The sequence below is a fragment of the Vanessa cardui genome, chromosome W, assembly GCF_905220365.1.
Source record: "Vanessa cardui chromosome W, ilVanCard2.1, whole genome shotgun sequence".
Lineage (NCBI taxonomy): Eukaryota > Metazoa > Arthropoda > Insecta > Lepidoptera > Nymphalidae > Vanessa > Vanessa cardui.
In genome coordinates, this window is record NC_061153.1 from 12,877,331 (window position 1) to 12,894,662 (window position 17,332).

General features: G+C 35.8%; 1 protein-coding gene across 1 annotated transcript; it reads right to left on the reverse strand.

Moving 5' to 3' along the window:
* Positions 1-277: 277 nt before the first annotated feature.
* On the reverse strand, positions 278-14,535 carry LOC124542639. Its single transcript, XM_047120567.1, has 3 exons — positions 13,823-14,535; positions 7,568-7,802; positions 278-367 (listed from the first exon to the last, which is right to left on the reverse strand). The coding sequence occupies exons 1-3, from the start codon at positions 14,530-14,532 to the stop codon at positions 278-280; spliced, it is 1,035 nt and encodes a 344-aa protein (XP_046976523.1). The 5' UTR covers positions 14,533-14,535.
* Positions 14,536-17,332: the final 2,797 nt, after the last annotated feature.

Consider the following 17,332-nt stretch of genomic DNA (forward strand, 5'->3'; position numbering starts at 1 on the left):
GATAAAAAATCAGTGATCATATTGTAATTAACGTGATTATTGTTAAGAAAATTAATGTTAAAATCGCCCATTATTATTAGATGATCGCGCCATGTAAACGTACTCAGAGTCTCATACAGGGCATCGAAGAATGTATGCACACTTAACCATGGAGGTCTATAGGCTGTACCTATTACGATTTGCTTGCCTTTGATTTTAATTCCTATCCACATCTGCTCAACGGACGACGGAGGATGAGTAAGAGTGCGTACAGTTAAACCCTGCCTTATATAAAATCCTACTCCGCCACCGCGTGCTCGTACCCCTGGTGGCCTTGGTATATGTCGAAGATTATAACCTGCAATGTTAGGCGCACGCCCGTCTTCGCCTGCTTTTAACCACGTCTCGTTAAGACCTAATATGTCTACTTTGTGTCTTTCTACGGTAACAATGAGTTCCTCATGATTAGTCCCAAGAGACCCAGGATTTATAAAACCAACTTTTAAGTGTCGTGGATTAATCATTTAGAACCAAAAAATATTATATATACATATATGTATATGTGTAATTACTTGATGGCATTTTGAATGCAATATGCAGGAACAAGTTTCAACATAAATTTTAAAGCAGACTATAACAACATTACTTTGAATTATTGCAGATAGATTAAATTTTATTGTTATTGATTTTATATTAGATGTTACGAGTTTTAAAAAGTTTTCGAATTTAATTCCAAGAAAAATATAATACAAGCTGTACCTAAACCAATGCACAGAAAAAGTGTCTATACTTAATATTGCTTTTAAGTAGTTAAAGTAACTAATTAAAAAAACAAAAAACAATATTTGTGAGTCCATAAACAAATAGTTAAATTAAATATAATGTCGTTTGGTGTTGGGTTCTCTACCTCTAAATAACCACGGCTATAATTTACTGTGGTAAGACATTCATGGATAATACAATTGCAAATTAATTGCTCTTTAACAAAAACTTCTCCATCCGGGAAGTTAATAGGAATGCGAATTAATTTTGAAGTTTCGGCTGGGATAATGTCCTCGTATAGATTAACATTGCGAAAGTTATACACACTAATTGGATTTGAAGAAGTGCGAGTAATTAGGTATCCATCTTTTAAGTCAACTTTAGCCTCCCGTTTCGTTAACAAGTCTAGTCCTATCAGTCCCTCGAAATAGTCATGGAATTTATAAATGAATAATTTAATGTCTTGAGAATCCCTAAATTCGTCAAAGCACGGTAATGTAATAGAATACTCATTCCTACTTATCGTATACACATTAGTCACTTCAAATGGATCGTAGTTTAATGAAAAATTTGAAAAATACTTTTTTACAGCATGAGGGCTAATGAAAGATTGGTTTGCACCGGTATCTATTAAAAGTTTAAGCGGAGGGTTTTTAATTTGAATATACGGTAATTGTCTTTGCGTCTGTAAGTTTAATTCTATTTTGGTTTGGGTGATTTCTGGTCTGAATAAAAATCCTGATCGGTACAAATAGCTTCTGACTGCGGTTCGGCTTCATTTAATTAACGGTCATTATTCGTATCGTAATTAGCAATAGAATTATCGTAATAGTCGGGTCTGTAATTAGTATTGTAGTATTCAGGTTCATTGTAGTAATTATATTCCTGTTCATAGTAGTAATCTGGGTAATTGTAATACATATTATCATACGGCAAACATTCGTTCATATTCATATCGCGAGATTTTAGGTAATTTGTAGGTGGTGGATTACCCGATTTACGCCAGTCATGATTAAAACTCTGGATTCCACTCACAGGCTTTGGCATTGAATTTTGTTGGGAATTATTCCTAGGTGGCAAACGAAAAACATTACTGCGTGGATTATAATTAGGCGATGGTGCACTAAACATCTGTTGCGTTTTTGTATGCATATTATACGGAGGTTGATTTCGATTAAAATTAAATTCAAAAGGCTGTGGTTGTTGTATAGGACGTTATCCTACAGGGGCTGGCCAATTAAATAGTGGAAGTGGTGACCGACTGTAGTACGGAGTAGACGTGTGCATCTAATTACTTTAAAGATTATATTTTTTATTTAAACAGTGCTTAGTTAAAATAGACTTTAACTATTTCAACAAAACGTTTATATTGAACTGTGCAATAGAACAGACATACGATCTTTGAGAATAAGTATTCCGTGACGAGTTAACTGCTTATCGCTATCTAAGCATGAGTTTCCAACCACTGGCGCAAGGCGGAAATTCCATGAGCGGAAGCGATTCTGCTCTTGAAATTCGTGGTACTACCTGGGAGCAAGAAAATGTAACACAGAGAAGAAAGAAGGAACGAGAAAACAATTCTACTACATTTTTTATAGAAGAAATAAATAAACTTCGGAGTGAAATACAGTGTTTTTTCCAAAATTTTAGTGCAACACACAATCAAACCAATAACAAAATATGTCAACAAATGACTGAAATAAAACAAGAAATTCAAGATATTAAAAATGCAACAGAAAATTTAATTACTGAAAACTATACTATAAAAAATGAATTAGAGAATATGAGACGACTAAATTTAAGTATTCAGGAAAAAATGAACAAACTTGAAAGTGATTTAACTTCATATACAAATAATTCCGCCATATCATCGTCCGCTAATCCGCTACCGCTTGGCTACGAAGACCTTATGCTAGAAATACAAGATCGTTGCAATCGGCAGAAAAATATCGTACTTGCGGGTATACCTGAATTAAACGATAAAAAATATCAAAACAGAAACAAATATGATATGGAGGAAGTAGTTAAAATTATTACAAGCGTTTATGAAAACTGCCCAAAACCAAATAAAATTTTTCGACTAGGTAAATACACCTCGGGTAAAAACCGCAACATAAAAGTATGTTTTGATAGTCAGGACACTGCGAACTGTATATTAAGAAACCGTACATTAACGGAAAACAAAAGTATTCGTATTTTTTGGGATCAAACACCGACTCAATTTAGATATTTACAAAAGTTAAAGAATGAGCTTGAGCAGCGTAAACAAAATGGTGAGTCCGACTTAAGTATAAAATATTTTAACGGAATACCAAAAATTACAAAATTAATTCCAAAAAACCCCAAATAGTGGCTTTAACACCACCAAAAAATGAACCACTCACTTACCAGATTACTCATGATTATTGCTCGGTTACAATGACCTCCTCTTCTTTAAAATTATTTTATGCGAATGTTAGAAGTTTAGTCAAACTAGGCAAAATTGACGAATTACAATGCATCATTAAATCTTTTAATTATACTATACATATAATATTACTAACGGAGACCTGGATAAAATCGGATTCTGAAGCAAATATCTTAAAAATTCCAAACTATTCGCATATTTACAATTATAGAACTGACTCTCTTGGCGGAGGAATGTCCATGTATGTCCACAATGATTTATCCTACACGCTTACAGAAGAAACGTATACTGATGGTAATAACTTCCTATGGATTTATTTAGAAAAATGTAGCTTACATATTGGACTTGTTTATAGACCCCCGACAACTAAAATTGAAAACTTTTTTGAAATATATTCAACTCAATTGGAAAAAAGAAAAAGGTCAATAGTATTTGGAGACTTTAATATAAATATTTTAAATAAAGATCGATGCAGTAAGAAATATAAATATATACTACAAGAGTCCGGTTATATAATACTCAATAAAATCAACAGTCAATTTTGTACAAGGGAAACAGAAACATCTAAATCGATCCTTGACCACGTCTGTACAAATACTAATAATGATTTTCATATTGCTCTGATAGATTCACCGCTATCAGACCATAAACAAATATATTGTGAATTTAAAAATTATAAAAAAGAAGCCAAAAAGAAAATAAAGTATGAAGCAATAAATTATGACAATTTATATAAAGATATGGCAGAAATAAATCTTCAGATTATAGACGACTATGAGAAACTGAACGAGTACATAAAAACGATTATAGAGAATAATAAAGTAATTAAATACAAAATACAAAATCTACCAAAAGACGACTGGATAAACAAACATATACTGGATGAAATTAAAAACCGTAATATCGCGTGGAAAAATGTTAAACAAGATACAGATAATATGGAACTAAGAAAGGAATTTAATAATTTACGAAACAAAGTTGGAAGTGCTATTAGAGACATTAAGGATAAATTTTATTTTAACTCATTTATTAAATGTTACAACAAGCCTAAAAGAATGTGGGACCTTATCTATACTTTTGCCAATTATAAAACCGTAAATGATAATATTCTCCCTAAGCTTATAGTAAACGATAAAATTATTAGTGATGGTACGGAAATATGTGAAACTTTTAATTCTTACTTTTCGTCAATAGGCTCCATTTTAGCTAACTCTATACCATCCAAATACCATAAAACAAGTACTTCATACATGTCATCCGCATACAAAAACACGAAAACACTCACAAAATTTACAAAATGTACAAAAGATGAAATAAAAACAATCATTAAAAACCTAAATACTAATGCAAGCACAGGTGTCGATGGTATTACCCCTAAAACAATTAAATGTGTTAATGATGTAATAAGTGAAAACTTAACGCTTTGCATTAATAAATGTTTCAGAGACGGTGTATTCCCAGATAGCTTAAAGGTGGCTAAAGTTATCCCTATTTATAAAGCTGGCTCGAGGACTGACCCTGGGAACTATCGTCCTATATCGGTTTTGCCCGTTCTATCAAAAGTATTTGAGCAGGTTTTGTACACGCGTATATATAATTATCTCACTGGAATAAATTTTCTTTATAAAGGTCAGTATGGGTTTCGTGCTAAATCAAATACTCTTGCAGCTACAATTGATCTAATTTCTAAAATAAAAATTAATATAGATCAGAAAAGGATAGCTTTAGGTATATTTATTGACTTGAAAAAGGCGTTTGATACCGTCTCACATAATATCTTGCTTCATAAATTGCAAAAAATAGGTGTATCTGGATCAGCTTTTAGCGTCCTTAAGTCATACTTAACGAACAGACAACAAATAGTAAAAATCGAAAATTTCAAAAGCAGTTCATATAATATCAATTGCGGTATACCTCAGGGGTCAATTCTAGGCCCTCTATTATTCTTAATCTACATTAACGAAATTGGTAATTTAGGATTACACGGAGAAGTGTCATTATACGCAGATGACACATGTCTGTTCTTTTTTGGAGACTCAATACATGAGATAATATCTAACGCACAAGCAGATTTAAATATACTAAATGAATGGTTCCAATGCAATTTGCTAAGTATAAATGTTACGAAAACCTCCTATATGCTTTTTACTGCTAAAAATAAAAAGATCCCTAATTATGAATTCCTAACCATAAATAATACTAAACTTAAAAAATCTGAAACAGAAAAGTATCTTGGTTTACTCTTAGATTCCAAACTATCATGGCAACCTCATTTAGATTATTTGCAAACTAAAATAACATCACTGACTGGAGCTTTACGCAGGTGTGTCCGATGTATTCCATATAAAGTTCGAACTATTATTTATAACTCATTGGCTAAACCCTCACTTGAATATTTAATAGAAGTATGGGGATCTGCACACAAAACTAATTTAAAAGATTTACAAATATCACAAAACAAACTATTAAAAACACTACACCAACTGGACTACCGCTTTCCAACCAAAGAACTTTACAAGAAAACTAATACACTATCTATAGCACAATTATACAAATACAAAACATGCATACTTATAAGAAAAATTCTCTCAGGATCTATACACACACAAACTACTTTTAAGACTAAATCACACAAATACTATACACGAAATATACATAAATTACAAATACCTAAGTCTAGAACTAAACATTATGGTAACAAAACTATACAATTTGAAGGAGCGCTAATGTACAATAATCTACCGAAAGAAATATTTAACGAAAAATCTTTTTTGAAATTTAAAACTAAATTAAAAACATACTGTCAAACTTTATAATTATGTTTGAATGTTTGTATAAATAAGGTCACCATTAACTATATATATGTTTATTATTATGTTACTAGTTTAAGTTTCCTATGTAAGTGAACTTTGTTCTTAATGGGAAATAAATCATCTCTAAATCTAAATATCGGTGGTTGAAAGTTTTGAGGGCGGGATTGTGAGAATGGAATGGGTTGAATTTTAGGGGTCGACTGCTGTTTTAGTCCGTCTGTACGATGTTGTAAATATGTAACATTTAATTCCTCCTGAACATATTCAAGAGCTTCTTCTATGGTTTCGGGTCGCATACACCGAATTCGTGAACCCAAAGGTTCTTTTAAGCCGCGAACAAATGCCTGCATAGTAACTTTTCAACCGACTTCAAAAAGGAGGAGGTTATCAATTCGTTTGTATTTTCTGTAAAGATCGCGTTTGGCGTCGATCGTAGTCGGTAAAGTCTCGTGAAGTCTAACGTAAGTCATTATCGTACTGAATAGCGTTTGGCAATGGCTATAAATTTCCTGAGGAGTCTTATTTCCTTGTACGGCTAACGAGAGGTCGTTGTATAAAGCTGTTTCGTCCCGTTGGTCAGAAAAAATATTAATTAGTGAAGTTCTGATACCAAGCCAACTATCTGGTATGCCATTAGAATTAATAGTAGCGGCGGCAGTACCCGTAATTTTATTTAGTATCCTGTTTAATAGACACAAGTTATATAATTCGCTACCAGGCGCGGTGTTTAAACATTGCGTTACAATTTGGTCGCAAATATTAATAAATCTCGTAAGTACATTACATTACTACGACGTCGGGCCTGCTGCGATGCAAATTCCCGATATCTATGAACTCTAGGGTGATAAATTTTGGATTGTAAATACAACTAGGATAAGAGCAACACGAGAAAAGTTTAAATGTACTTACATATACTTCATTTCTGGTTTCTCCTCGTGAATCGAAGTCTGGATTCGCCTTCCGATTCTGCAGCTGGTCCGTAGATTCTGGATACTAGTGATGACCTAACTGTCCCTATCTAGTATCCTACTGACTGCGCCAGTTACGTTAGCTACAGTTGAAAGGTCGAAAAAAAAACCAAAAACTAATTTAACTTATTTAATTAAAAGAAATTACAATACAACTTATTTCCTAATTAACATGTCTAGCCTACTCGATGTAAGTAATTGGAATGAATAATTAAATTATAAAATCACATTTGCAATGTTACACTTAGTTTGGTTCTCAAGACGAAGGAATCGCTGCATCATCAGTCCTCTTGATGTGTGTGTACGTAACTGAGGTATTGTTGTATTTTTTCCTCCGAGATCGCTGTGTTTATCGCTTCGTTGAGCGATTAAGGTAGTTTAAACGTAACAATATTAGATAATCGTGTTAACAGGTGTAACCCAAAAATAAATTTATTTCCATATTTTATTTCTACTAAAATTATAGTATTTATTTTAATAATATTTATTTAATACTTTATTGCACACACAATGAAAGGACATACAAATAAAGAGAACAATTACAACAAAGATAAGAAAAATAAGAGCGAGCAAAGGCGGTCTTATTGCTAAAGCTAAAAAATTCTTGAAAAACTTGGAGTTGGTAAATCTCGTAATACCCCGATAAATATAGATACTGAATCAAGAGTGATTAAACATTTCTCTTCCTCTTCTACAACAGCAAATTTTGATAAAGATTCTACGCTGAATTTTCTTTCATCATTACCAACTTCTAACTTCCCTCCGTTTACCTTCTCCTCTTTCACTGAATGTGATATTAAAAGGAACATACTGTCTGTGTCCTCGAATGCCGTTGGTACTGACTGCATAAGCCGTAACATGATCATACCCATCCTAGATATTATTATCCATGTCTTAGTCCATATTCTTAATTACTCCATCACCTGTAATAAATTCCCGGACACATGGAAAAATGCCCTTATTATCCCAATCCCGAAGAAGTCGAATGCAACTAACTATTGTGATTTCCGACCGATTTCCATCCTACCATTCCTATCTAAAGTCCTTGAAAAGCTAGTATTCCCCCAATTAAACCTCTTCCTTAATCAACACTCACTTCTTAATCCTTTACAATCCGGCTTCCGTGCAGGTCATAGTACGGTCTCTGCTCTCATTAAAGTTACTGACGATATTCGGTTAGCCATGGACAACAAACAACTCACTATTTTAACACTTTTAGATTTTAGCAACGCATTCAACTGCGTTGATCACGATGTTTTACTGAGTTTGTTAAGGTCCTTTAACATATCTCCATCAGTGATTGAGTGGTTTCTGAGTTACCTCAAAGGCCGTCGACAACGTATACGCCTTAATGAGACGTTTTCCTCATGGTGTAATGTCCAGGCAGGGGTACCTCAAGGTGGCGTCTTATCTTCCTTGCTCTTTGCTATTTTCATTAATTCCATTTCCCAATATATTTCTTCCTCCTACCATATGTATGCAGATGATATTCAAATGTATCGCCACACTACCCTTGAAAATCTTCACATTGCGATTGAGGGCATAAATTACGACTTACAGAAAATTCACCAATGGAGTAAACTGTACGGACTTGCTATAAACCCCGGGAAATCACATGTCATCATTATTGGTAGTCCGGGCATGGTTTCTAAGGTTGATTACGCTGATATACCGTCTGTTGAGTACAATGGTACCTGTTTACCTTACTGTTCCGTTGTGAAAAATCTAGGGGTGTATTTAGACCAAACATTATCTTGGTCAGATCACTTGAAAGAACTGAGCAGAAGAACCTACGCTTCACTGAACTCGCTACGACGGCTTCGATCCCTTCTACCAATTCCTACCAAAATTATGTTAGCAAATTCTCTCCTTTTACCTATTCTTGATTATGCCGATGCAAGCTATACTAATCTGACCGAAGACCAACTCAATAAGCTTGAGCGACTTCAAAATCTCGCCATCCGGTTCATATTCTTCCTTCGTAAATATGACCACATTTCTGTATTTCGTTCGAAGCTCAAGTGGCTCCCTATTCGTTTTCGCCGGAACTTGCATATTTTGTCTTTTCTGTACTGTGGGTTATTTAATTTAAGGGCTCCTTCTTATTTAAAGGAGAAGTTTGAATTTCTAGGCGATTCTTCTCTTTTGAGATCTTCCCGGAGTCTTACACTCAAAATACCGGTACATAAAACAAAATTCTACAGTGACTCTTTTACCGTTCAGGCAATTAAGTTGTGGAATAATTTACCATTAAATATAAAAAAATCCAAAACACTATTAATTTTCAAAAATTCCCTAAAGAAGTTTTATCTGCATAGAGACGATTTATATTAGTGCTTATTTATTAGTTTAGTTATAATAATAAGTCTATAATATTGATATGTATATGTTTATATATGTATATGTGTGTGTATGTGTATGTATGTGTATGTATATATATGTATGCTTGTGTATGTACATATATGTATGTATGGGTATATGTATGTATATATATATTATATGTACATTGTATGAGAATTTACATGTAGATATTTGTATGCAATATATGTATATTACCGACTTTGCACCACCTACCCAACTATTATACAACCTCTCTCCTTATTGGGTTGTCTGGAAGAAATGGCTACTTAGCCATAAGACCGCCCGTTGTACTCTACAATATTATATATAATATTGTAACATATTATAATGTGTAACATGTGGTGTACAATGAAGTATAAATAAATAAATAAAGCAATCTCTAACAGCCAACCTTTGGTCTGGATTTGCAAAAGCAGAAACAGGATAGCGCAAAAAAATAAAAATAAAATAATAGTCAAGATAAAAGAAAATAATGACTTATAATATACTGTTGGAGATTCCTTAAGTCAAGAGTGGAATTACGGTGACGACTGTTATATAAGCAGCTGAATACCAGCGCCTCCTGCTATTTGGTTTGCATCTGTCGGGCGATATAGACGTGTGTCGTAATTTACGTTTTGTCATATCTTTTTTCGATTGTTATTTGTCTTAATTTTTAAAGAATTTGTTTCATTTATTTTCAAATAATTATGTATTTATGTTGTAATTGTAAATTTTAGTTTTAGGTAATAAATTTAGTTTAGTTTATTCTTTATTGTACACCACACAGTGAAATAAAAAAATACAAATGACAAAGATATGGCCTAGATATAACAGGCGTACAATTTTGGCGACCTTATCGCTACATAGCGATCTCTTCCAGGCAACCAACGGTGTAGGAAAGGTCATAGAATATAAGGTGGGTGGTGCTCTACTAATAAATAAAATAATATGAATGTATTAATAAAACTATGAAATAAATATAAATATAGAATACACAAATTATATATCCATTAATAAATTATATTGTCAATACATATAAAATAAATATATATATATATATATATATATATATATATATAAATCTAAATACAATGAGTAAGAATATAAACGATGTCTTCAAACATAACGAAAAAATAAATAAATTAACAAAATAAAAAACAGAAAAAAGAAATCATTATCGTAAAGGAACTTGAGACAGAAAGTGATTTTTAAGGTTGTTCCAGAGCGTAATAGCCTTTTAGAATTGTAAATGATTTTTTATAAAAAATAGACTTATGTTCGGGCACCCTTAAAATCAGTCTCTTCGTAGAACGAGGCTGTTCTCCGGGTTTTCCTAGAAATATAAATTTTTCCTTCAGGTAAGGGGGAGTAACAGGGTGAAACAACACACAGTAAAGTATAGACAGGACATGCATATTCCGGCGAAGTCTGATGGGTAGCCAATTGAGACGGGAACGAAATTGCGATACGTGGTCGAATTTTCGTAATCCAAATATAAACCGAATAAAGGTATTTTGAAGTCTCTCAAGTTTATTTAACTGGTCTTCGGATAAGTCCACAAAGCTTGTATCAGCATAATCCAAAATAGGAAAGAGTAGAGTTTGTGCAAGCATAATTTTGGTAGGAATGGGAAGAAAATTTCGAAGACGACGCAAAGAACTCAGCGCGACGAACACCTTCCTGCTGATTTCATTCACATGGCGAGTCCAGCTAAGAGAATTATCAACGAAAACTCCAAGGTTTTTGACAGAATCGCAATAAGGAATGACAGTATTGTCAAACATTATCAGAGGCAAGGAGGACCAGTCGACTTTGGATAATTGTTTCCGGCTGCCAATAATTATGGCTTGAGATTTACTAGGGTTGACATTAAGACCAAAAGTTTTACTCCATTCAAGAATGATATTGAGGTCATTATTCATCCTTGTGATTGCAAGCGGAAGATTTTCCACAGTCGACTGGGTGTAAATTTGGACATCGTCTGCATACATGTGGTAGAGAGAAGAAAGGTTGTGAGTAATAGAATTAATGAAAATAGAGAAAAGTAACGGTGACAAAACGCCGCCCTGTGGTACGCCAGCATAAATATCACACCACGACGTGTAAGTATCATCAGTACGAATACGTTGCCGACGACCACGAAGATAACTGTGAAACAAGTCAATGACTGCAGGAGACACGTTAAGAGAGCGCAGCTGACTCAGTAGGACATCAAAGTCAACACTATTTAAAGCATTGCTGAAATCCAACAAAGTCATAACAGTGAGCTGTTTACTGTCCATGCCTAATCGAATGTCATCGGTAACTTTTATAAGGGCAGTAACCGTACTATGTCCTGGGCGAAAACCAGATTGGAAAGGATTGAGCAAGTTGTTCTTGTTTAGGAAGAGATTTAATTGAAAGTGAATTAGTTTTTCAAGAACTTTTGACAGGAAGGGTAATATAGAGATAGGACGAAAATCGGAAAAGGTAACAGGATTAGCTTTCTTCGGCAGTGGTAAAATATAAGCGCTCTTCCATGCTTCAGGAAATACACAGCATGAGACACATTCATTTAGAATATATGTGATCACGGGAGCGATAATATCAAGGAGAGGAATGATCATAGTACGGCTAACATTATCGGTACCAATGGCATTAGATGAGACGGACAGCACGCTTTTCTTAACATCACACACAGTGAACTGACTTAACACAAAAGGAGGATGAGAAGGAGTTGAAGTCATAGAAAGTGAGTTAAGAGTACGTGATTTAGCTGAACTATCAAATGAGTTCGAAGGATTAGAAAAATATTGATTTAGGAGTTCTGTATCAATATTAAGAACAGATGGATTATGAGAAGATTTACCAACTCCAACAGTCTCAAGAAATTTCCAAACTCTGTGAGAATCGCTAATCTCGACTGAGGCATGAATGTGGCGACGTTGCGCATCCCTACATAATGTACTGCAGCGATTCCTAGCTTTAATATACTTACTACGATTTTCGTCAGAATAATTTAATTTAAATTTACTTTTAGCAACATTTTTCCTGTGAATGCTAGTTTTTATGTCTTCAGTTAGCCAGGGTGCAGGAAGATGTTTCAGCTTTACTTGGTGAATTGGCGCATGAACGTCGTACAGTTGATTGAGCAACGAGCTAAAGACATCAACCCCTTGCTCAATACAAGACGCCGACTCCACTGCTGACCAATCAATATTACGCGCATCAGCACGTAGTTGTTCAACATCCATTCCAGCAAAATTACGCCGCAGAAGTATCTTAGGCTTAACTTTTGGAGGGCGCAGTTTATACGAAAGAAAAATTAAATCATGATAGGAAAAGGCATCGGCAGAACACTGACCGTGCTTGGAAACGAAATCAGGAGAAGACACAATTATAAGGTCAAGAAGAGAAGGAGTAGAATTTGGATATCTGTGGGTCGCTAAAAGGGGAAGAATATGCATGTTACACGCTTCGCAAACAGATACAAGCTTATGAGCTCTGCTGTCATCCTTCAGTAGACATGTGTTGAAGTCGCCCATTAATATGGTGTGACCATAATTTGGGACAAATGTTTCTACAAGGGCTTCGAAAGAGGAAAAGAAATTCGTTAATAGAGAGGGACTGTAAAAAACGCCAAGTAAAATTTTTGTCTGGCTTAGAGAAACTTCTACTAGTAAGTGTTCAGCCGAATCAACAGGAGGTGGCTGACATGACGAACTTACAATTTTAAAAGGAATGTAGGATCTAAGATAGATCGCCACACCACCACCAGTCCTGTTGCTTCGATCATTACGAATGAGATGGAACCCTGGCAAAGAATACGAAGTAGACGGTAAACAGGGCTTAAGCCATGATTCCGATACTAAAATCGCATGAATATCACGGGACTCAAAAGAGGCAAGCATGTCAGGATAATGGGCTAAATTACTTTGAGCATTGATGTGTACTACGTTAAGATTTTTCACACATTCAGAAAAGAGAGAATTAAGATTGGCGTTAAGAGGAAGGGAAGAAATAGCACTTTGAAGACTTAAGTCACTCAATGACTCATCACCCGAAGATACCGAAAGAAAAGTGTCAGTAAGAATACTACAATTTGAAGACATTGTAATTATAAATATATAACAATAAAATAAAAAAAAATAAAAGTTAGAATAATTAAAATATTTTTTTTATATATACATATAATTTTTTTATATGTATATATAAAAAAAATAAAAAACTAATAATAATAATTTAAAAATAAACTTAAACGTAAAACTAGTTTACTTAATTTACTGTTACTGTGCCCGATATCCACCGGCGGCATGAAAGAGACCAAAAGTATAACAAAACGTAGTTCAAAAATAATTGTTTACAAAATAAAAGTTGTAAAAGTAAAAAAAAAAAGAAAAAAAAATCAAGAATAACAATTAAAAATGAATCAAATGGTGTTTTTGTACCTTATTAGTTTAGTTAGAACATATCTTAAGAATAATTGATAAACAAAAGAGGTAAAACTAAAGTATAATAAACAAAGTTCAACATATGATAATATTAAATCCTTAGCTAAGTAAAAAAATAACATTATAATTGTGAAGGATGCCGGTTCGGCTGACACGGCGTCACCTGCACTGTTGACGCTGCCAACCACCTCCGGAATAGCGTTCACTTCAGCCACTGTGACGACACGATGGTGCTTACAGTCAGGACCGACCACAACAACACAGCCGTCTTTCGTCCAGCTGCGTGATACCCCGAACCGTTTACGTGCCGCAACAAATGCTTCGTGCCGGCCCTTCGTCAGAAATTCGGATAATGTGATACCGCTGCCCTTTAATTTGGATTTGCCGTACCATATCTTGTTGCGGAGCCCCTGATCAAAGAATTTAACGCAGATGGCACGATGCTTGTCACTATTATTTGAACGACCCAAGCGATGGCACCTCTTAATATTGCTGACTGTGACTTCTGCCAAGGATAGCCGCTCATTCAATATCTTGCACACAATCTCAGCTGGGTCTTCATTGTTGACCTGGGGCACACCGTGAAAAAGCAAGATGTTTCTTCTGGATCGAACTTCCATGTCCTCTTGCTGCCTGGAGAGAATCTGAAGCTGCACCTGCAAGTTCTCCAGTGCCGTCATCACAAAAGTTCTGAATGCACTAAATTGCGCATTTATATTAGATGACGGACTAGCTGCAGGAATAGATGCCCGAACTTCCCTCTGGAACTCATTCATTTGAGCTGTGAACATGGTAGCTAGCTGCTCGATCGATTTCTGGAGCTGATCCATTATACTTGTTTCAAAAATTAGTGGTAGTGATGTGGCAAATATTTCATAAAGTTATTTATTTAGAATTGTGTTAAAACAATTATTTATACTTGAAGCCGGTGGATATTTGAACTCACAGGTACATTTTATTTATTATTAAACTAGTAAATGAAATATTAAATATTATTTAAAAACGAGACTATTTTTAATGTGTGTACTCTATCGCGTCTACCCACGGATTTTCAAATTTTTTTCAAAAAATTGTATTTTTTTTTAAAATTTAAACTGATTTCTAATATCAGAAGTTTTTGTTATCTTATATTTTTGTTATATAATATACCCTCTTTTTTTTGTGTATATTTTCTTACATATTTTTTTGATTTATAAATTGATAATGGATAAACGAAATCGTTCCCGTTCTCAACGCCGTACGCGTGTATCTCGCAAAAGATACTCGCGTACCCACCGTCGTGCACGGAATAGTCGTTCACGTAGTGATTCCCGTATTCGGTCGCGGCACTCCTGTGATAGTTCACGCACACGCACCCCGCGTCTTTAACGTTCACGGGATCGGCACATGCGGCGATGTCACACTCGCAGCGATTCGCGCGTGCACTCGCCGCACACAAGGCGCTCCAGTGGACGTGTCGGCGGGCACTCGCCGTACACAAGGCGCTCCAGTGGACGTGTTGGCGGGCACTCGCCACACGCAGGGCGTTCCAGTGGACGTGTCTGCGGGTACGGCCCCGTACCGCCGTCGCTATCACCTGCGGCCCCGCCATCGAGCAACTGTGGATCCTGGAACGCTGTACTAGCGCGATTGTAGGCGCTGGAACTAAGTTCTCGTGTACCAGTTTCGGTTGGACTGACTTCAGCTGCACAAGGTACAGAGCAAATCGTGGAGGCAATTCAATCGCTGAAATCCGTGAGTACCCACAGTTATTATGTCTCGAACTTCGACCCCAGCATTCATGACGTAGATTCTTGGTTCCAAGAGGTTGACAGGGCCAAGTTAGCTAACAAGTGGGACGACCGCGAATGCCTTTCTAAGATAGGTAATTGTCTGAAGAGAGACGCTAGGTCTTGGCTCAATGAATGGGTATGTAATGATCGCACATGGAGTAGCTTCAAATTAGATTTTAAACCTTTATATGTAAAGAAAATCGATTCGGCAGGAATTTTATATGAAGTCATGTCTTCTAACTCTGATAAATATCAAACATACGCCGAGTATGCCCGTAAGTCCCTGCTAAAATTACGCATTGTTAAGGGCCTCAGCGACGATTTAATCACTGAAATTGTTTTGAGGGGTATTGTCGACCCGCACGTTAAGGCTACTGCGACCAGTTCAAATTTGAAGCCTTCGGATCTAGTTAATTACTTATCCACTTTTGTAAAGCCACCGAAAATTTCAACCTCAACTTTTCACTCAAATATTCAGTTTAATAACGGTGGTAACGGTAAACCACATGGTTTCAAGAAACGCCCAATGGGTCCAGCCAAATGTTTTGGGTGTGGCGATAGTAGTCATAAGCAGGCTACAAGCTGCCCCAAGCGGGTAAAGCCTACTACTTCCAAAGCTTCTAATTCAGAGCCAAAGCCAAATGATAAACAATCTAATCCAATCTCAAAAACGTGATTGCTAGGGCGAAGACGGAGTACATTGGCAGAATTGGCGAAAAACTGGTGCGCCTCCCTTCAGGAACATGCGTTCTGGTCTCTCACTAAGGCTGTCTTAGGGAATTTCTGTCAGCCTTCGTTTCCATCTCTGCACAGGGACGGTGAGTCATTGGCCCATACCGCGAAAGAGAAAGCTGATCTTTTAGGCTATCTCTTCGCGTCGAACTCGACTCTGGATGACCAAGGAAAGTCTCCACCAACAATTCCGCGGTGTGATACCACGATGTGATACCACGATTACAAAAGAGAGCCATCCGGTTTATTTATAATCTTGGAGCTAGAGACTCTCTTCGGGATGTTTTTAACAAAGTGGGAATACTCACTGTTGCGTCGCAATATATTTACAACAATATTATGTATATTCACAGTAACATTGATCACTTTGATAAAATCAGTGATAATCATTGTATGTGCACTAGGAGTAAGGATAAGCTTATAACGCCAAGTTTCCGACTCCGCAAAGTCAATAAATCCTTCTTGGGGCAAGGTATCCGGTTCTATAATAAAATTCCGCTTTAATTGAAATAATTGTATTTAATTAACATGACGTTGTATTTTTTAAATGTTAAAAAAGAGTAACTACTGAGTTTCTTGCCGGTTCCCCTCGGTAGAATCTACTTTCCGAACCGGTGGTAGCTTCACTTAATTGTAAAATGACGATTGAAAAGTGCTTATAAAAGCCTACTTGAATAAAGTTTATTTTGATTTTGATTTTGATGCCGGAGATTAAATTCCGGCAAAGTGCAGTTCGCAAAGCACTTTCCTTAGATATTCATAAGTCGAGTGGACCTGATGGCATCCCTCCAATCGTGCTACGGACATGTGCTCCCGAGTTGGCACCGGTCTTAACGCGTCTTTTCAATCCTACACATTAGGCGTCGTCCCGAACTCCTGGAAGACAGCTTTGGTGCACCCGATCCCTAAAAGAGGCAACCGCTCAGATCCGTCCAATTATAGGCCTATAGCCATCACCTCCTTGCTCTCCAAGGTAATGGAGTCCCTTATTAACTGCCAGCTCCTGCGGTATCTAGAGGAGAACCATCTGATTAGCGACCGCCAGTACGGTTTCCGTCGGGGTCGGTCAGCCGGTGATCTTTTAGTTTACCTTACTCATAGATGGGCTGAAGCAGTTGAGAGCAAG

Bases quoted from the DNA above. Each gene is read 5' to 3' on its own strand.
- LOC124542639 (XM_047120567.1), bottom strand. From the start codon at position 14,532: ATGGATCAGCTCCAGAAATCGATCGAGCAGCTAGCTACCATGTTCACA. The intron at 7,803-13,822 runs GTTATTTTTTTA...AATAATATCTAG, and splicing joins GCATCCTTCACAATTATAAT to GATGGGTATGATCATGTTAC. The intron at 368-7,567 runs GTATTACGAGAT...GGTTAAAAGCAG, and splicing joins CAGTATCTATATTTATCGGG to GCGAAGACGGGCGTGCGCCT.